This window comes from Anabrus simplex, chromosome 4, assembly GCF_040414725.1.
Source record: "Anabrus simplex isolate iqAnaSimp1 chromosome 4, ASM4041472v1, whole genome shotgun sequence".
In the NCBI taxonomy this organism is placed as follows: Eukaryota; Metazoa; Arthropoda; class Insecta; order Orthoptera; family Tettigoniidae; genus Anabrus; species Anabrus simplex.
In genome coordinates this window covers 389911657-389933945 of record NC_090268.1, presented here as the reverse complement: position 1 = coordinate 389933945, position 22289 = coordinate 389911657, and the positions used below count along the sequence as shown (strand labels likewise).

At 36.4% G+C, this 22289-nt stretch overlaps 1 protein-coding gene across 2 annotated transcripts in view; it reads right to left on the bottom strand.

Annotated features, from left to right (window-relative positions):
* Positions 1–21432: 21432 nt before the first annotated feature.
* Positions 21433–22289, bottom strand: part of LOC136872747 (homeobox protein orthopedia) — a 402761-nt gene continuing 401904 nt past the window's right edge. For both annotated transcript variants that reach the window (XM_068227519.1, XM_067146576.2), the window contains one exon: positions 21433–21944. In XM_068227519.1, the coding sequence (XP_068083620.1) occupies positions 21901–21944 (44 nt within the window). In that variant the 3' untranslated portion in view covers positions 21433–21900. The remainder of the gene's footprint in view (positions 21945–22289) is intronic.

Below are 22289 nucleotides of genomic sequence, written 5' to 3'. Positions count from 1 at the left end.
ATAATAATAATAATAATAATAATAATAAATGACAGACTTCACAGCCTTCCTTTCAAGAGTTTGAAGATTCGGAAATGGTCGTCCAGGAGGAAGTTCGCGGCATCTGCACTACTAGTAGCATTCATCAAACAGACACTACCGCCTGAGACGAGAACATAAAGGCGGGTATATTGTCTATCCACTCAGCAAATTCGTGACTGATGTAACAGCCAGTAGAGTTGATCTGAGCAACTGCTCTCAAACCAGGCTGAAGATCTCCATAACGAAAAGGAAACACCTTATACATCCAACCTCATGCTCACGCACTCAATACCTGCAAATTATAAATCCTTCTTTTAGGTAATATTTCATTTTATTTAATATCTGCTTTAGTCTATAAAATGATAAACTTAGTATTCTGAATCCTTGAAGTCATATCGTCGTTCCCGTGCCAAAACCGCAAATATGACAATGCTCTTCCTGTCCATTATTTCCCTTAAGGATGGTCACGCCTCCAAGCCACATATGGATATGCAGTCCATCAGAACAATTTTCTTAAGAGTTCATTTTCCTATGCGCGTATGAAAAGAAAAATGAACCTTAAATCCATCATACTTTAAATCTGGCATGCAATATGTTGATATGTCATGCAAATATATTCCTAAAGTGTGGTACGGTAAGGAAAACGAACCTTGCCATACCGCACTGTAGGAATGGATGTTTGCATGACATATTTACGCACTCCTACAGTAAAATATACTTAAGGTTCATTTTCCTTTACACGTTAGCATCCGAAATTGAACACAACGAAAATAATGGATAGGAAGAGCATTGTGAGATATGACCTTTTGCTGGAACAGCGACGAAATTATAACTTTAGGTGATCAGCACTTATGTTAGAAAAGATAATCCTTAACCATACTTAGGCCTACTTAAAGATGAATTCTTCATTCTTCCCAGACATCACACACAAAAATGATACACACATCAGATAGGGATCTATATACACACTTTATTGCACAACCCAGGTTGGTAAAACATCTGCTACTGCTGATATGGACCACAAAATATTCTACTCTTGGTATACAACATTTTACAACACAGTTCCTTGGGCTTTGAATGCTTAATTATAATTACACTGATCACACGTGGACTAAATCAGATTCCTCTGCGTACTGTGAATTAATTACTGTACGAATATCTCTCATACATCTATCACAACGCTTGAGATTATATCAATGGCTTACTTCTAAGGATTTAATAGTGGTTTAATTGTAAACTATGGTTAATATTTGTGAAATCATAAACCATAGTTGTTGAATCACAAATAAATATATTTATTAATTCTAAAACAATTGTCCATACATCATTTTTACTAATTAAAAATATAATATTTATGACATAGACAAATATTTCTTAACGGCCAGACAAATAATTGCAGTTGAGGAAAACATAAAAGATATCGCAAATTCATTGTTTAATGTAAATATTATATAAAATTTCGATTGTATAACTATTGTACTATGTTTTGTTGAATTTTGAAAATATAATTTTAGTGACTTACCAACCAATTTGTTTTGGTACAGCAAATAATATCTGGATCGTATTTTATTCTCATTTAGGTTTCATAGCTTCATAGACAAGCCAATACATTTTATAAGTGGATTCCTTACAACAAAGACATATCAATGGTACAAACGGGTAATAAGAACTCAACAGTTAACAATCATTGCACTCTCCATTAACTATCAGATAATGTAATAATTGTAATAATATGATATTTTGACTTCGACACTCATCCTTAAATAAAAATCATTATCAGTACTACTATCTTGGTTCTAATATTAATTTCATTATTGTTAAAGTGAATCGACTTTTCAGTAAGATCGCTTCGGTAATCAACTATACATATATTAAAGTACAGAATGGCCAATTACAATTTTTATCAGCTCTCAATGCATACTTCAATACGAAGAAATGACTTTGATTAACTATCCAAGGCAATCTGACATGAAATGTTTTTTAGAAGAAGATCATTCATGCATAAAATAATTTTGGTCAATTTGAAAAGTACGGATGATCAGGATATTAATTTATTGGATGAGACAAATAAATGACTTTTTCCACAAAAAATGTTTAAATAATAAACGATTTTTCACTGGCAGTACACAGAGGAATACAGATGTCACACGCTGAAGACAGACTACATCACACTTTTGATTAACTGAGAAAAAACAGTTTCACAAAGGTCCATATTTTTTCTTTTCACTCTAAGTCTCTTACCATGCAATCTGGTATGCATGTACATATATATACAATTAATTACGTTAGCAACTTCATATAATATTGAAAGTTCTTCCGTAACACAGCAGGATATTTATTATTCATGTATTTAAAAGATTCTCCGTCTGTTTTCCCAAATGAAAGTTCACACACAAATTCTCACTCATATCACAACATTCACACGCCAAGTCACTGGAGACAGAGAACAACTAGGATGAATAACGAACTGTACATCATTGTTCTGTCCCATCTGCTTCACATATATATTTATAAAAACATTTATTAACAACATATGATGAGCCGCTGGTATACTGGTGGTGGGTAAGGTTTGTACGTGGGGTGTTCGTATACTGAGTTAGAAAGATTGACCCTCTTTTGAATCAAACATAGGACTATAGTATATTGTGTACTGTATTGAACATTTTATTTATTCAAATTATTGAGAGTATTAGTTGATTTAAACGTTAAAGCTCGTGATATAGCACTGCCAAGGTGAAGGAATTGTGTGTAAAGCCATCAGTCATTATCGTCGTATTTTGAGTATATTACTTTCAAAACGCTTAAATTTAAATGATTAGATTACAAACAGCAGGCTAAAAATTAACGGTAATAATATACGTGCTACCTTTCTCAAAATTTATATTATAAATTAGGAATTACATGTCAATTTTGCATTGAATTTCTCATCATTTTATTGTCATAAAGTGTTATCACCACATGACTGGAAGATTTGTCATAATTCAAGCTCATAAACTGAATAATGATGATAACAATAATTGTGGAGAGGGGAAAAAATATTCATTATATAAACAAATAAAGTGAAGATTTTCCACGCAGGAGATGTAGTAACAAACAGCGCACTGTAAAGTGTAATAAATAACAATACCGACGATTTTACATTAAGTTTTGCTGCAAAGGTAGCATGAAGATGCAGATAAGGTAACGGTGAAGACCTGTTTCCTGGAATCCCTTTAATTAAACAATTAGGAAACTCTGTCAGCTTTCTCGTATTTCCACATTTCTATGATGGTAATTCTCATAATATTTGCCCAAGAACTGCAATAACGGAGCGACAATTTTAGTTAAGAACACGGTTATAAATTTACACTCAAAGACTATACTTGCATGGGTATTGTACATGAATATTTTTTGAAATCCGTGTTAATGATTCTCTTTAATAAAATGATTTCAACCTTATTTAAATCCCTAAAAGTTACTTTACGAAAATATTAAATTTGAACATGTTAAAAAGAGTGAATTTTTATAGTTTCACGAGAAAATGGTGGGCAATTCGTCGCTGTTTGGGCAAAAGGTCATATCGATGGCTTTCTTTTAAAACCTCGTATGTGGTAACGCTCTTCCTATCCATTATATTATTTAAGACTTTTCACGCCTCCCAGCTACACATTTATATGAAGTCCATCAGTACAATTTTCGTTGTGTTCATTTTCCTATGCTGGTGTTAAAGGAAAATTAACCTTAAGTGCATTATACTGCAGGAGTGCGTAAGTAAGTCATGTAAGTACACATCGCTAGAGTGCGGTACTGTAAGGTTCATGTTCCTCTAAATGTACGCATAGGAAAATGAACGCAACGAATATTGTTCTGATGGACTAAATATCCATATATGAGTGTGAGGCGTGACCAGTAAACTAATGGATAGCAAGAGCATTGGGAGATATGACCTTCTGCCCGAAGAGCGATGAATTATCATGACGCGACAAAGTCCAACACATGCATTGTTATATGAATTAATCTACCGATCGATTACGCCTTCACTTACGACTCATTATTATCTTTTTTATTCTTATTAATATTCTCGGAATACCTTGCAATTTACGCTTAAGTTATATATTTATATGTTTTACACAATGCCCGTTTTGGAAAATATAACATGGTTATAATTTCACATTTGTGTCATTACAACTGCGCCTAAGCAGAAATAAGAAATTATATCTGGCGGTTCTGGGAATATTCTGTGTATTTTTATGCATGATAAAAGATTCCTTAATTTGTGGAAAATGTACCATTCTTACTTAAAAGATAATAAAGTGTTTATATATCGTATATTCGACATACAGTGTCGCCACATTACACAAAGCAATTTGTTCCGAAAAAATAATTTCTGTCTAATGCTGGATTAAGATCACCGAAAGAAGTATTCCATATTCATCAACATTATATGAACTATTGCACTGAATGAGTTACATCTCAGAATGTAAAAATAAGATTTCATGTATAATTTTTGGACCAACATGTAGTACATTTGGATTATTATGTACAATAATTCATAGCACTTTAGTAGATTCCTCTATAAAAGAGTTGGATATGATTTACAAGTTACATAAGAAGAAAATCTTTGGTTATATTTATAAAGCATAGTATATGGGGAAGAGGAGAAATTATTTCCGATGTTACTGAACAATAATTTTGTGTATGCATTTACTATACTCCTTACCGTTAATTTGCTGAATACTGCACGTGTGATAAAATAGATACTTATATTTTAATTCTGAATGCATGCTGTGGTATCTTAGATAGTACGAATTATATTAAATTATTGGACAAAAGAGATTATACATAACTTGTGTGATCCAATGGCTTTCCCATGAATTCCTTCAATAAGGCATTTTGTTTTATATATACCCGAAATTATGTCGGTGATTATAAATAGAAGGTATGTATGACTTTCAGTTCTTTGAACGAAGAAAAGTTAGTATACGGTTTTTTGTTTTTCAGAATATGAAATTAATAAATAGCTCAGCCTCAGTAGTATACAAATTCCTGAAGATTACTCAACATTAATATTTAAAACCTACTAACTATATACCACAAACTGAACATACGATACACAGGAATATACACTTTGATGCAACATTATTTTTAAACTGGAAATAAAATATTAAACGAAAGAACACAATCATGCAGTGGAGTTCATCCGATACATAAAAAAAGCAGCTCACAAAATAAATCCCAAACAATCTAAAACGTTCAGCTATGAAACTGTGAAACAAGAAACATGTTTCCGTTAACGAATATGATCTGTTAAGGTAAAAGTTCCAATATTTTGAGCGATTCTGCTCCTAGTTTTTTCTTAAGTTTCAATTCCATACATAGTACACCACATAAAACGAGTTGCTTGAAAAGACAACTAGATCTAATCCAATATGTTTGTAATGTGTATAAAAGTTTTGGATTTCGGATATTTTAGATATCCGAAAGTATTTTTATGATCCTATGTCACGTGCATAGTAATAAACAACTTCTGTAAAGTTAATTAATGTGCTGGAATGCACTTTTGAAATTTATTTAGCAAAGAATGTGACAGATTAATAGCAAGGACAGTAATGGAATGATTTCCAGAGAGGACGAGACCCCCACGCTCAGGATAAGGACAGAATGGAGAAGAGAACGAGGAAAAAATCTGGATGAAATAGGAGTAGATAGAGACTGAATTGAGGTAAGGAAGGACCGTAGGAGTTGGAGGCAAATTGTAGAGCAGCACGTATTCTACATGGATGATGAACCCCGGATAAGCATGTATGTAATTAATAATAACCTATCATTTCCCTTTTTTTGCTAGTGGCTTTACGTCGCACTGACACAGATAGGTCTCATGGCGACGATGGGATAGTAAAGGCCTAGGAGTTGGAAGGAAGTGGCCGTGGTCTTAATTAAGGTACAGCCCCAGCATTTGCCTGGTGTGAAAATGGGAATCCACGAAAAGCCATCTTCAGGGTTGGCGACTGTGGGATTCGAACCCACTATCTCCCGGATGCAAGCTTACAGCCGCTCGCCTCTAACCGCACGGCCAACTCGCCCGGTATCGTTTTCTTTAGTAGTATAAATATGGACACTAATTAAGTACGTAAATGTAGAAAATGAGTGCTGAATTTATGACACTATACATCGGATGCACTTTTACCGTTAAATAGGTCCTCTTGATATTTCAAGATTTTTGTCTCCTATTCTTATGTGACCACGGACGCCAAGTCCATAACGCCCTGGTTCCTTCGTATCAACCCCCTCGCACTGAAAAATATTTGGGAGCCCCAAAAACGAGGTAATTAAATGAATGCAGACTATGCTTCCAGAGCTACTGAAGGTCGTTTCAATTCTATCAGCGATTCTTATCTCAACTTCTGCAGCAGAAATACCATTTCCTAGTCTGAGAAGACTGTAAAGCTACCCAAGATCAACAATTGACTCCTAAGCGTATAAATCATCTCGCAATCCTGAAGCTTTAACACGATTAATCCAATTTTGTGAACATGTATTCTATATCTAATTACTTCATTTCTAGTGCGGAGATACGGAAGTCATATTTCAATGTAAAAATTGACTTACAAGCAAATGAACTTACAAACGTTATTATATCAATATAACCCTGCATTGATTAAAAGTGCAATAATTGTATTAATTGAAATAAATAGTGAAAACTGTGTTTTTCTTGAAATATTTCCGATTAACAAGGATATGGCAAAAGCAAAGCCAAACCTAAGAAAATTGATAGGATCCTAGTTTTCCAGTCTCTCCCGCAAACCCGTCTCAATATATTCTTCATATTTTAGTGTCTGGATGTGACATAGCTATCAGTCCTGCGAGGAAAAGACCGCTTAAATACTTTGATACTGAATTTGCTTTGATGACATCTTCTCAACAACGACTAGATTGAGCGCACCTAGTAGAACATTCGTTTGTTTAAAAATGTAGTTCAGTCTTCACTTTTCAATGTTCAACAAAATATAGTTAAGAAATCATGGGCATAGGATATTGGTCAAGACGGATTTCGTCAGAATCAAAACCCACTGTACGTTTTAAGGGACTAATATTTAGCACATCAGCAATGTACATAACAAACTACGAAGCAAGAAAGGAGATAACGTATTGTTAACTTATTTACAAAAGCCTATATGTTTGTCTGTGAAACGGTTTTAATGCTTTACACTCCTCATCTTGCGCACTTGTCTGTATTCACCCTCCAAAAGCGGGTTTGTTTCTGTGAGTGAACGTAAATTAGGAATTACGTATTCCATTACGTTCACGTAGGGAGAGCAGCTGTTAATTGGGTTTTACACGTTCTGCCCGTTTCTCTGTACAGCGGATGATAGTACATAATGTTAAATAACAAGACACAATGTTTTCTGAAACGATTACACCACATGCTGGATTGATTTCAATGTATTTTTGTCTGTATTGTGATGAACTATTTAGTAAGCTTTTAAATTGCTTCTAGAAGTCTACAAAAATCTTCGTAGTGAAATATATGTATACGATATTGAAATGTTGATCTACACATTCTAAGATCCTCCTTTTATTCCATTACATGCAAAATGTATATAAAAAAGATTTTGGAAACTTGAGGAGTAAACATAATGTACTCAGCTGCCAGTAATTTTCAGAACATAAGATGCAATGGATAGATTTCTATGAAGAAAAAATATTGTGGCTATTCATTGTTAGTAGTGATGGGTGAATTGTTTGATAAACTAAAGAGGAATACAAGATTTTTATATAATGTTATTTGTTTTACGTCCCACTAACTACTCTTTTACGGTTTTCGGAGACGCCGAGGTGCCGGAATTTAGTCCCGCAGGAGTTCTTTTACGTGCCAGTAAATCTACCGACACGAGGCTGACGTATCTGAGCACCTTCAAATACCATCGGACTGAGCCAGGATCTAACCTGCCAAGTTGGGGTCAGAAGGCCAGCGCCTTAACCGTCTGAGCCACTCAGCCCGGCTAGAATACAAGATTAATATTAACCAGGCACTGTAAATGATGAAAATATTAAATCTATATTCACCCTATCTTCATCCAAATATTCATTAGATTCTTTGTTGTTACTGGGTTGTTAAGGAGTGTAGAATCGAGCTCGATAATTGCAGTCGCTTAAGTGTGGCCAGTATCCAGCATTCGGGAGACGATGGGTTCGAACCCCACTGTCGGAAGTCCTCATTTTCACACCAGACAAACGCTAGGGATGTACCTTAATTAAGGCCACGGCCGCTTCCTTCCCACTCCTATCGCTTTCCTTCCCCATTGTCATTATAAGACTTATGTGTGTCGGTGCGACGTAAAGAAACTTGTAAAAAAAAGGAGTGTACAATTTAATCTTATACGACAACTTTCGAGGGTTTTGGAAATGTATCAAGCCAAGAAAACAAGTAAATCATTTAAGATTTATAGCTTGAACAGATAACGATTTTGATAATAAAATACGGATCACATTTTTATTGAATTTGTTTGTTGTGAAATTAATGTGTTTCGGTTTACTGTAATTTTGTAGATGGAAAGAGATTAATAAATTCAATAATTAACAAATTAATAGTCAGTTCAGGGCAAGTAGATCCTGCACTATTATGTTTCTCCTGCGAGGATATTAATGTGAAAACTACTGTGCACTGATAATAGAGCACAGTGGTTTCTACCTAACTTTCAATGCTTGGCTTGCCAATGGTTCTCTGAATGTATTTTAAGCTCACCTAACCTATCAATCGAACAATGTTCTGGCGTAACACTATTTGTTTATATTAATGACTGAAATGTGAAACACATAACCACAAAGCCTTATTTTATGATAGAAGTCAAATTACGTTTGATAAGGACTGACGTAACTGAATAAAACCTGTATACTGTATATCACACTATTTTGTTTATTGAATCCTTATGCAGGTCTGTGCTTAAAACGACTGAAGAAAATTTGAGTTGCCCACTTAGAACAAGAGACTAACAAACCATAGTGAGTAACCTAAATAAAGGTGTGGACAGTAATCATCGCTGTAGTTTACAAGGATTATTTATGTGGACTGCAGTCGGCAGCTGGTAGCATTTTTTATTTGTAAGTGTTACTGTGTCATGCTGAAGACATGGTTATCATGTTCGTTTATTGCACACGGATGTGTTTGAATATAAGCAACTGTTTTATAATTAGTATTATAGAAGATTTGTTGTCATGTTATAGAAAGGTTCTTAAGATAAGCTACTGAGAAGCTCCCACCAACCATTCATTACCTTCTCAGTGGAATATAACCGAAAAGATATAGAACATGGTGCACAGCTTCACACTGAGAAATGCTTAATATTGATATGATACCAACTTTTAACTGGTTTACAGTGGCTGTATCATTGATTAGACCATTTAAAATATTTGTTGAAAATGAGGACTGATTATCAGAGGTTAATTCCTTCGCTGAATGACTAACGCTTACAGACTTCTATTCGAACGATCCCGGGCTCAATCCCGGGTAAACTGAGAATTTACTACCCGCGGCTTTTTCGGGAATGTGAGATCATGTTTGTCATAATACATATCTATTAAATTTTACGCAGATTACCACATTAACAGCCAACACAGAAACATGTGAAAGTTAAATATATCCCGCCCCATAGGGTTGATGTCACGAAGGACATCAGGTTGGAGGTATGGAAACAGAGATAGATAATAGGCTGATAACTATAATTCGTCGCTGTTCGCGTAAAAGTCATATCTCACAATGCTCTTCCTATTCATTATTTTCCTTAAGACTGATCACGCCTCCCAGCCACATATAGATATTTGGTCAATCAGAACGATATTCGTTGTGTTCATTGTCCTTTGCTGAAGTATAAAGGAAATGAACCTTACCTTACCGCACTCTAGGAATGTATGTTTGTATGACTTATTTACGCACCCCTACAGTATAATGTACTTAAGGTTCATTTTCCTTTACACGTTAGCATACGAAAATGAGCACAAGGATAATATTTCTGATGGAATTCATATCCAAGTCTTAAAAAAATAATGAATAGGAAGAGCATTGTGAGATATAACCTTTTGCCCGAACAGCGAAGAATTTTACTCAGATTAAGGTAAATACGTTCTTCAGTGTGAACATCTCTGTTCTAACAGCTAACAGTCTGATTAGATACCTGATATATGATTAGTGCTATTAAAGAAGATTAATACGCAGAATGAATGACTGCTGTGGACTAGTCTAGCTAAAACTAGTTTAACGTCTTTGCATCTCCTTTCTTTGTGGTATGAAATATTCAAGAAAAAAATGAACTTCTGTCAAGATGTATTTCAGTTGATCTTTACTCCACATTACGTTAGAGAACCAAGTCAGCCTCATGCCACATCACCTCAAAGGAAAGTCCTAATTGCTTAAGCACTTCGGCGGCTCTGAAACAAAAGTATACTATTCACCATACGAAGCAGGTCTTTATTTCTCTTTCGAGACTGTTAAGAAGAATTGCTCCAGACGTGTTTGCTCTTGTCAAAGTATACTGAGAATAACGCTTTAAAAATTCCTTCATTCCAAGCTACATTGATGATTAGAGTCTCCGTTAGTGGAAGAATGACTGCTCTTCTACTATAGTTCAGTGCGTGTAAGTATTCAAATAAGTATCAGTCAAATAATTGTTATTCTAATGTAGTACACACACTATTTGTTTGGTGATTAGAATCTATACACGTGTAAGCCTACTAACTCCTGAAATTATACTGGTAACTTACAGGACACATTGATTATACCATCAGTATTTCAATATGGGTAATCAAAGAATTTATGGTAGGTTTATTCCACTTCGGTAGCTACGTGTATAACTAACGTAACTACAAAAATGAGGCTTTTATACCAATCGGTCGCAAATTCGTCCACCTATTTAGTGACAAATTATATTAACTCAATTCCTATATAGTACAATTCACGACTAAAAACATGGCGGTATATTTCATGTTACATAAACTTATTACCTTTTAAGAACTTTAGTACGTATAGCACTTAAACATTTTAATGTGAAAGCGACGCACCTATGTATCGATACTCGTTGGCTGAATGGTCAGCGTACTGGCCTTCGGTTCAGAGGGTCCCGGGTTCGATTCCCGGCAGTGGTTAATTCCACTGGCCCGGGGCTGGGTGTTTGTGCTGTCCCCAACATCCCTGCAACTCATACACCACATATAACACTATCCTCCACCACAATAACACGCAGTTACCTACACATGGCAGATGCCGCCCACCCTCATCGGAGGGTCTGCCTCACAAGGGCTGCACCAGGCTAGAAATAGCCACACGAAATTATTATATGTATCGATACCCAGTATCATGATTTCTACATATCCATTGAAAATATAATCAATCTGATGAAAAAGAGGATATGCTTAGCGATAGCAGTGAAGAAAACAGTTATAGAAATGTTGCATTCCGTTACAAAGTCAAACAATATTTCATGTAACCATGAATTTTTCTATGGTTTGTTTGGTGACATAAAGACGTATCCCAATAATTATATTTATATTTAAAGAACATTCTAAATATAAAGAGAACATTTCTCTCATATAATTATGATCTTTCAATTATTTAAGAAATAATAAGCCTGCTGTCATTTGTGTGTGAAACATCAACAAATTGTATTATAAAATACGATGTTAATTATTATATCCTGAAAAATAAGGCTTTTAGTTACATTAGTTTGACCTTACGTCCTCGAATTTTTATACGCTATGTACCTTGTACATAATTTCTTTTTGTACATATTCGTTTCATAGTAGTTGAAAATTCTGTGATAGAGGACGCTTGCCTATTTCAACCATCTGATGGTTTCCACATCAGATCTTCATTATCATATTTGCCTTGCTTTTGAGTGAAGGTGAAATAAACAAAAATAGTGCACCGGAGTCAAGAAATCGCTTAGAGTTAGCCTTTAATTTTACTTTAATTACTACGAATTATGTTCTGTATTATTTAATTGTATTGGTTCAAATTATGTACTGATATTATTTTACATTCCTGAGAAAAGGCACTGCTGATCATTTTAAGCTGAAGCAATTAATGAAAATTATTTCCATCTCATTGATATAACCGATAAGCACAGGGTACAACAGCTACGAAGTAATACGAACCACTCAAATTAACAATTCATTGTTCTGCAAACATTTATGCCTGAAGATTCGTTTTCGAATCATATACGTTTTTGGCTTTTCAGTTTAACAATAGTTCGCATAGTTCTTACGAACTGTTTTCGAAAATGTATCAACTCGCATTCGAGATTTTGGAATTGTCTTAAGAAAATACATTTCTGTTACTTAAAGGCTTTATATGGTATACTGGTAAGCCTAATGTAGACAATACTTTCATTGTAAAAGTTATCGTAACGTAGTTGATTTCACGTTGAACTGAATGGAATTGTCTGTACACAATCAAAATATTTTTCCACTCTGTCTTCGAAGGTAATAGGAAAATATTTTGCTGTAGAAACATCTTCATATATTGGACCTTGGTTTCCGATGAGGCCAGCTAAGCACCACGTGCCAATTTCAATTCAGTTATTCATACTTTGTTGTTTTCTCTTCCGTTCCTTCCAATATTCTTTCATCCTTTCATTATGCTGTTTCTTTATGTCGGACTACTTCGCACCAGGTTTCTTGTTCATTCTTCCTTGGAATCCTTCCATACGTACTACCTTCTTTCTAAACATCTCTCGGTCATTAGTTTCTTCTTCTCTTATATTATTTATATCCAAATCTTTCTTTTCTTCTTGAATCCAGCTAGTTGTTGCCTTTTTGTCCCAAAGGTACTTGAAAATCCTTTTTGTTATTCTGAAATCATCCATTTTGTAAATATGTCCAAAAATTACAATCTCCTTTTTCTTATGGTTTCTGTTATGTTTTATATGTTCCTGTATATTTCATAATTAAATCTTAATTTACATACTTCTGTTTATTAACAGGGTCTAAGATTTTTATCACGATTCTCCTGTCTAGTACCTCAAGTTTATCTAATCTATACTTTAGCACCAGGCATTCACTTGCATATCGATGGCCTAGAATGAATACCTCGTATCTCACAAAGTTATTCCTATCCATTATTTCCCTTAAGACTGGTCACGCCTTCCAGCCACATTTGGATATGCAGTCCATCAGAACAATGTTCGTTGGGTAGATTTTCCTATGCTTCCTAGTAAAGGAAAATGAACCTTATAAAAGTTATACTTTAGTAGTTAGTAAATACGTCATAAAAAAACATACTTTCCTATAGTACGGTACGGTGAGGTTCATTTTCCTTCACACGTCTGCATAGGAAAAAAAACACAACGAACATTGTTCTGATGGACTGCATATCCATGTGTGGCTGGGAGGCGTAACTAGTCATAAGAGAAATACTGGATAGCAAGAACTTTGGGAGATACGAGGTATTCATTCTAGTCCATCGAAGGCAATCCGGTTTCACCAACTTTCTTTACTATTATTTTACCATCCTTCTCAAATTAAACCATTCGATATCAATAATTAAACAAAAAATCTAAATTAAAGTATTACTGAAAATACGATAACAAGAAACTATCACTTAGAAGGGCCACATTTTCTGAGTAATAAATTATTACTGGAAAGTGATTCAAATGTGCTGTTTTCAACTTTATTGTACATGATTGTTTCTTAGCATGATCAAGAGGAGATGTATTACTGTATATTTTGAATTTTAAAGACTATTCACCGTGTGAAGACGATGATAATGGGTTAGGGAAAGTTTCCACGAAGAACAGACCGGAAGAATATCATGATCACTGCATTATTAATAACATGTCGTCGAAAGTCCTCTTCTTCACAGAAAGGTCCTCTACTGAAAATATTCAACCATGATATGTGTCGAGGATCTCCCTACACACCATGAATTGTTTTCTGTTGAAAGTTGTTTTCTGATAATTTTTGTATTTCGTGTGTAAATATATCTTAATTTTTTCGATACATTTCAGTTAGAAGAGACCTTCAACTCAAATACTAATATATTTTATTTTAGTATTTATGACATTTCATATTTCAACTACTTAGACTCTCGTTTTGTAAACGACATTCATTCTAATCAATTGTAAATGTAATCACTCGGTGTTTCTGTTCTCAAAATTAACGCCAGAGTTCTCGAGTAGTTTCCGGAGCCGAACTTCCGAGGTACAGTTTGTTTCCGTTAATTCTGGATCACGAATTACTAGATTTGGTCCCAGTAAGATTATTTTGAGAACCAATAATAAACTTCGAATTAGAAAGTTGTGGTATGTCCCTATATTTTGGGAAGATTTTGCAACATAGTGAGCTTAAATTTACACTATAATCGATCTATTGTGTGGTTTCTCAGATAGAAACACAACAATATGCAGTGATGCCATCATATAAGGTACTAGCGACATAGTGATGATTTTAGGTATACGGAAAAGGTAAACAACGTAAGAGAGGGAAAATAGGGAAGAAGTGGACGAGTTCAGTGCAGCGGAAGCCCACTGCAATACAATAAGGAGAGGAGTGAGTTGCAATGATCAACTGAGACGTTTTATTCTTATGTCCGGCTCCATGGCTAAATGGTTAGCGTGCTGGCCTATGGTCACAGGAGTCCCGGGATCGATTCCCGGCAGGGTCGGGAATTTTAAACGTAATTGGTTAATTTCGCTGGCACGGGGGCTGGGTGTATGCGTCGTCTTCATCATCATTTCATCTTCATCACGACGCGCAGGTCACCCACGGACGTCAAATCAAAAGACCTGCATCTGGCGAACCGAACTTGTCCTCGGACACTCCCAGCACTAAAAGCCACACGCCATTTCATTTCTTGTATTTACGTAAAATTATACAGCATCAAAGTTTACATGCGTTTATTCAGAAACAGTATTTTATTTCTGTAACTCGTATGAGGGCTATTTTCAAGAGCAGACAGTTATAGTGGAAACTATCCATTAATTTACTATTTCAGGCTCGTGCTAAATGGATTTCACCACCATGACTGATGGAAAGGGTGGATGTAACTCATTCTAGTTGGTGAACACAAGACTTTAAGAGATAACACGGAAAGATTTTGGTGCGTTAAAAGAAGTTGATCCATCAAATCCATAAAAAAGCACAGCGGAGCATTTTGACGAGGTGTGTAACATTTCAATTTTAAATCGTTAAAATTTTAGCAACTCTGTTAAGGGTAAAGCAGTAATTAGTTATATGAACGTCCTTCGTCAAGGAATATTGGAAAGATTTTCTTCATACTTTAGCTACCAAGGACATTTCCGAGGTGCGAAATGCTTCGTGCCATAGTCGTTTAGCTGTTGGACCTAAGATACCCAAATCCTTAAACGAACTACATTAGTTACTTTTGATACTTTGATACCTTTGATATTTTCAACCATACCTACTGAAGTAGAAATAGACAGTTCTCCGCTTGTTAAAAATTGGATGGAAAAAGTTGCTTACTGGGGAACCAGCTACGGTACTGACCTTCAACAGTTTTGGAACTAACTACGTAGAATGTCTCCTAGCAGATGACTGGGAGCCACCTAACAGATTTTTAGATCAACACCAGTCCAGCCGTATCCATCACACTCTTTCTCAACACTCGCGGAAGGTAGCCGTTGGTCGGTAAAGATGTCCAGAGAGATATGTGTATGTGGATGGTTCTACAGCGAAACATTTTCCCATTATCTTACAAGGCAGAGTGGTAAGAGTAAGACATTACTACTAGAAAGTGCTTCCAAAATGCTCTTTAAATCACAACTGTACATCATTGTTTCCTAGTATTAAAAAGAAGGAAATATATTATATTTTAATTTTGATTCTCTAATTCATATGAAGGCTCAGATGGCAGTGCACCAGTCTCTCACCGCTGGATACCGTGGTTCAAATCCCGGTCACTCCATGTGAAATTTGTGCTGGACAAAGCGGAGGCGGGACAGGTTTTTCTCCGGGTACTCCGGTTTTCGATGTCATATCTCATTCCAGCTGCACTCTCCATTAACATTTCATTTCGTCTATCAGTCATTTCTCATTGCCCCAGAGGAGTGCGACTGGCTTCGGCAGCTGGCACATTTCCTATCCTCGCCGCTAGATGGGGCTTCATTCATTCCATTCCTGTCCCGGTCGAATGACTGGACACAGGCTGTGAATTTTCATTTTCATATGAAGGATATTTTCAAGCACAGGCAATGAAACGTAAAGCGATCTATAAATTTACCCAGGAAGGGGAATAAATTCGAACGTAGTATACAGAAGGTGTGAGTAGATCATCACAAAATAATGGATACTTATCTAATGCATGAGATTTAGAGAGGAGTGAGAAATTGATACTGCATATTTTGAGACTTCCAGCTGGTCTGTTTGTTTTGGGTGGAAGTGTAGAGAGTATGATTGGTAGGGAGTGGCAATAATATCGTAGACTAAGAAACAAAACTCCGTATGTCACAATGCTCTTCCTATCCATTATTTTTCTTAAGACTGGTCACGCCTCCCAACTACATATGGATATAGAGTCCATCAGAACATTTTCGTTGTGTTCATTTTCCTATACGTTTATGTAAAGGAAAATTAACCTTACCCTACTGTACTGTAGCAATGTTTGCGCTACGAATTCACTCACTCCTACAGTAGGCTATACTGTATCCAAGGTTCATGTTCCTTTTACACTCTCGCATAGGAAAATGAATGCAGTGAACATTGTTGATAATAATAATAATAATAATAATAATAATAATAATAATAATAATAATAATAATAATAATAATAATAATAATAATAATAATAATAATAATAATAATAATAATAATAATAATAATACCGGGCGAGTTAGCCGTGCGCGTAGAGGCGCGCGGCTGTGAGCTTGCATCCGGGAGATAGTAGGTTCGAATCCCACTATCGGCAGCCCTGAAGATGGTTTTCCGTGGTTTCCCATTTTCACACCAGGTAAATGCTGGGGCTGTACCTTAATTAAGGCCACGGCCGCTTCCTTCCAACTCCTAGGCCTTTCCTATCCCATCGTCGCCATAAGACCTATCTGTGTCGGTGCGACGTAAAGCCCCTAGCAAAATATTAATAATAATAATAATAATAATAATAATAATAATAATAATAATAATAATAATAATAATAATAATAATTTTAATGGTTTTACGTCCCACTAACTACTTTTCCGTCCGGCTCCATGGCTAAATGGTCAGTGTCCTGGCCTTTGGTCCCGGGTTCGACTCCCGGTCGGGTCGGGGATTTTAACCTTCATTGGTTAATGCCGATGACTCGGCGGCTCGATGTGTGTACTGTTTTCATAATTAGAATTCATCATAGGTTGGGCCCCATTCTAACAGACTTACAGGTCGCCTATACGGCGTCAATTCAAGAAACCTGCACCAGGCCTCCTCTTCGGAGGCCACACACCATTATTAACTAATTTCCGATTTTCTGAGACGCCGAGCTGTCGGAATTTTGTCCCCCCGGTAAATCTACCGACACGAGGCTCACATATTTGAGCACCTTCAAATACCACTGGACTGAGCCATGATCCAATCAGACAAGTTGGGATCAGGAGGCCAGCTCTACAACCGCCTGAGGCACTCAGCCCGGCATTAACAACTTTGTTCTGATGGACTGCATATCCGTATGTGGCGGGGAGGCGTGATCAGTCTTAAGGGAAGTAGTGTATAGGAAGAGCATTGTGGCATACGAGGTTTGGTGTCTTCACTGACGATATGCACGTTACAATGGAATATTAACCCACGGGACATATTGTGTCACCTTTGCTTTTGGAATGGGTCACTATTACTTCCTGAACAAAAATAAAATATTTTAAAAAATTATAACTTCCAAAGGAAATTCGAAACAGTGATAAAGAATATAACTTAGAAGAAATAAAGAATACATCATTCCCGAATTTAAACCTGCATATGAAAGATGGAAACATCAGTGGTTAAGAATATAATAACTGTGCACCTTTAAGAAACGTTGGAGACCTGCCCGGACACTTTTCAGGTAGTGCTGATCACCAGGTAGGCCTACGGCTTATTGAAGTACGAAACGATGAAGTTTCTCTCACAATTTCCCAAAACAAAGGGAGCAACTATGTTATTTTTGGATACATTTGAAGAAAGGGAAACTCATTTTAGGTAAAGAAGTTATGAAAGTGTTACTCCCAAATCTGACTACCTACCTACATAGATTCTCTCACAAAAACTAATATTAGAAGCAGACTATAACAGAGCATGACAAGATGCTGTTTTTAAAAATATGCCACGACGATTTGAAGAGTTCTCTGCACTGGTACAAGACCAAGAAACGCAGTGAAATGGTACGAACTTTTAGACATTTTGTTAAATAAAACGTTTGATTTCAATTATTGTCACATAATTATTATTTCTGCAACAATGTCATTACTGAAACCTTCTCATTTTTAAATATTATATTTATAGGTGATTAATCAGAATATTTTCATTTTGATCCATATCGTCCCTGTTCTGCCAAAACGGCGAATGTAACAATGCTCTTCCTATCCATTATTTCCCTTAAGACTGGTCACGCCTTCCAGCCACATATTGATATACGGTCCATCAGAACAATTTTCGTTGAGTTAATTTTCCTATGAGCGTGTGTAAAGGAAAATGAACCTTAAATACATCACACTCTAGGAGTGGGTAAATGTCATGCAAACATACATTCCTTCAGTATGGTACAGTAAGGTTAATTTTCCTTTACACCCCCACACAGGAAAATGAACTCAACGGAAATTGTTCTGATGGACCGAATATCAATATGTGGCTGGAAGGCGTGACCAGTCTTAAGAGAAATAATGGATAGGAAGAGCATTGTAACATTCACCGTTTTGGCAGAACAGGGACGATATAATTGGTAAGTTTACATATATTTGTACGATATTCATATTTTAGCACTACTTAGGCTATACTAATAACAAACCCTTCAGTCGCGGAAATTGATCTCCTTTTTGATGTTGAGTCTTGGCCGAACAAATGTTAAACATACTTGATTTAGGTATTCAATCACTATGTATAATGTGCTTATAACAGCAATTAGGAATGGAATATTCGTAACATTGTGACGCATTTTACCAGTGTAATACACAATAGCTCCTCTAATGCATTGGTCGTCCTTGTCGTAGTTATAAGGAGAACGGGATATTTTAATTGGAGTCCGTGGGTGGTCATATTCCAATATTTTGTGTTAGAATCAGTAATCGAAATAAAGTCCATTTAAACCATTACGACACTTGGGCTGCAGTCAGAATTGATGGTAGAATGAGCTCTTGGTTCAAGGTATTTTAATGAAGGCGTTAATATTTAACCTTTGTTCTTCAAAGTGGATCCAGCTGATATATGTCTATAATCCTTTGTTATGTTTAGATGTGACAGTGGAATAAAATTTAATTTCAGATTTGTTTTATATAGAGAGAGATAAAGTACATCTCAGTCTTTCATATTACCTGTGTTGGTTTACTTCCAAAACTAGCTCCTCAATAAGCATTTCTTTCCTTAATTATGAAATAATCCTTTATACATTAATCTGCTTCAAATTGATGAGAATAAATGGGAAGCAATTGAATGAAGTAGCCTGATATACGAATTATAAGGTTAGGAAATGCTTGAATCCATACGAATATTGCCATTAGGAAGAAGAGTAAACAGTGCCAACGAGATACAAATGCAAATTACCCGAAGTAATATGAAGTATTCTCCATAAAATAAACTGACACATATTAAACTGGAATGTGTCCACTAGAAAACTGCTCCTGCCATAGGAGAGAGAACAGCGGTAATTGAACCGTAGTATACAGAAGGTGCGAAGTGTGTATCAGATCACAACGTTTACATGGATCATCTGCCGATATGTATAAAGTGGCGACAAATCAAAGGTATGATATATATTGATCGTGAATGTTCCCGACTAGTTCAACACATGGCCTGCACGGAGCAGCATTGTGGTTTGGAGATTATAATCTCAAAACAAGACATATTAAAATACAGGAAATGAACAGAAGTAGCTGGGATGAACTACAGAAGTAACAACATGAAACAAAGTAGACAGATTATTAAATCTTACTTTCCAATAATTGATGAGACATCATCACTTCTATGTCAAAATCGCGAATGTGACAATACTCTTCCTATCCATCATTTCCTTTAAAGAATGGTCAAGCCTCCCAGCCATATATAAATATACAGTGCATCAAAACAAATTTCATTGAGCTCATTTTCCTATGCGAATATTAAATGGAATATGAACCTTACGATTCTGTAGGAATATATGTTTGCATTAAATATTTATCCGCTCCGAGAGTATTATGTATTTAAGGTTCATTTTCCTTTATGCACATGTATTAGGAAAATGAACTCAACGAAAATTGTTGTGATGGACTGCATGTCAATATGTGACTGGGAGGTGTGACTAGTCTTTAGGGAAGTAATGGATTGGAAGAGCATTGTTACATTCGTGGTTTTGGCATAGGAGCGACGACATGTGGTAGCCGTAACTAAGGACGAATTCCTAAAAATGACTTAAAGGAAATAAGTCGGTAAATCATGCAATGACGTACAAACAAATTTTAAAAATATATATGTACATTTCTCCGCTATACGGAAAACATAGAATCGTGGATATGTTTTGGGGCTTAGAAGACGGGATAGCGAATACAGGGTCTTTGGTTGTTCCTCTCGTAGTGATATGAAATGAAATGGCGTATGGCTTTTAGTGCCGGGAGTGCCGAGGAAACGTTCGGCTGGCCAGATGCAGGTCTTTCGATTTCACTCCCGTAGGCGACCTGCGTGTCATGATGAGGATGAAATGATGATGAAAGCGACACATACACCCAGTTCCCGTGCCAGCGAAATTAAACAATTATGGTTAAAATTCCCGAGCCTGCCTAGAACCTAAACCGAGACCCCTGTGACCAAAGGCCAGCACGCTAACCTTTTAGCCATATAGCCGGACACCTCTCTTAGTAGCCTCTTACGACATGCAGGAGTTACAGATAATGAGTACATCCTTTCACACCACGCACAGGGTAGATAAAGAGTTTAGATAAATCGAAATAAATCATTTTCTCTTCCTCCCGTAGTGTTCAGAATATTAATTAATATTTTCCCGTTAAAATTATTCGCCATTGTTAGCTTATAGCCTCTATTCATAGGTCTAGAACATCCAACAACAACGTCTTCAGAAAACATGCCGTTTCGTCCACCAAAACGGCAACGTTCTTCCATCCATATAAGTTCACTGGTTGCCTGGTTAGTGTTGGCTGTTTGTGGCCGCAAAATTGTTGACGCTAATTTCCAGATAACCCCCGAGCCCAAAAACATATCCATGTTGAAAGGCTGGAAATAGTATGGTTTTGGTAGTCGGCCTATATAAACATTATTTAAGCTTGAAAAGAAAAGCCATCGTTTTATTTCTCCATTCTTGGTACTAAAAATATGTTGGTCAGTTATTCAATGGCATTGAGTAACCTTCCTTACGTCACTAGACGCATAGCGATTGTTTTAACTGAGGCTGAGCTGCTATTAATTTGTTCTCATCGAATATACACTTGACTCAGTTAACGCGCTTCTGGTTCCCTGCGACATATCGTGAGTAACGTCTCCTTATCCTTTACAGATTCCAGGCTTTGGTAGTGAAATACCCGCGTAGCTCTGAGGAACACGACTTGCTCAAACAGCGCGAGTCAAATGGTAGTCGATAGCCCCTGTTTGTCTCATTGTCTACACTCTGCAGTGTACATGAGTGTAACGAAATGTCCAGTGCTTCTTCTCCGCTGATGATCCGTCAACGCTGAAGCACACCATGACGCGAGGGCTCTTCGGAGGTGCTGCTGCGGTGAAGGATACGGCCAGTCCCCCAAGTTCCAGTAACGTCTCAGTTGAGGGCGTCGCTGCCGTCATGGCCGTAGAAGACAGGATCTGAGGAACAGAGAAGTATACATCAGTATCACCTACGGATTTCAATAAGTAGCTAGATCACCGACTTGAGCGCTGGAGGCGAGGCCATAGTCAGCCATCTGTCGAGCGGACATCGCTGAAAACAACACTTATGTAAAATACATAATTGGATGATTTTCAACATTTGTTGATATGAAATTACAAGAACTCTTACAGCAAGGGTAATAAACAACAAGGGCATTCGAGCGAGTAAATGTATAGAAGAGAGATTGGTGTATCCAGGCCGGGTGACAGGATTCTCGGGCGCCCGGTTAACAGAGGGGTCCGGGCCCGTAAATCCCGGTACAACTCCCACCTCACTTAATT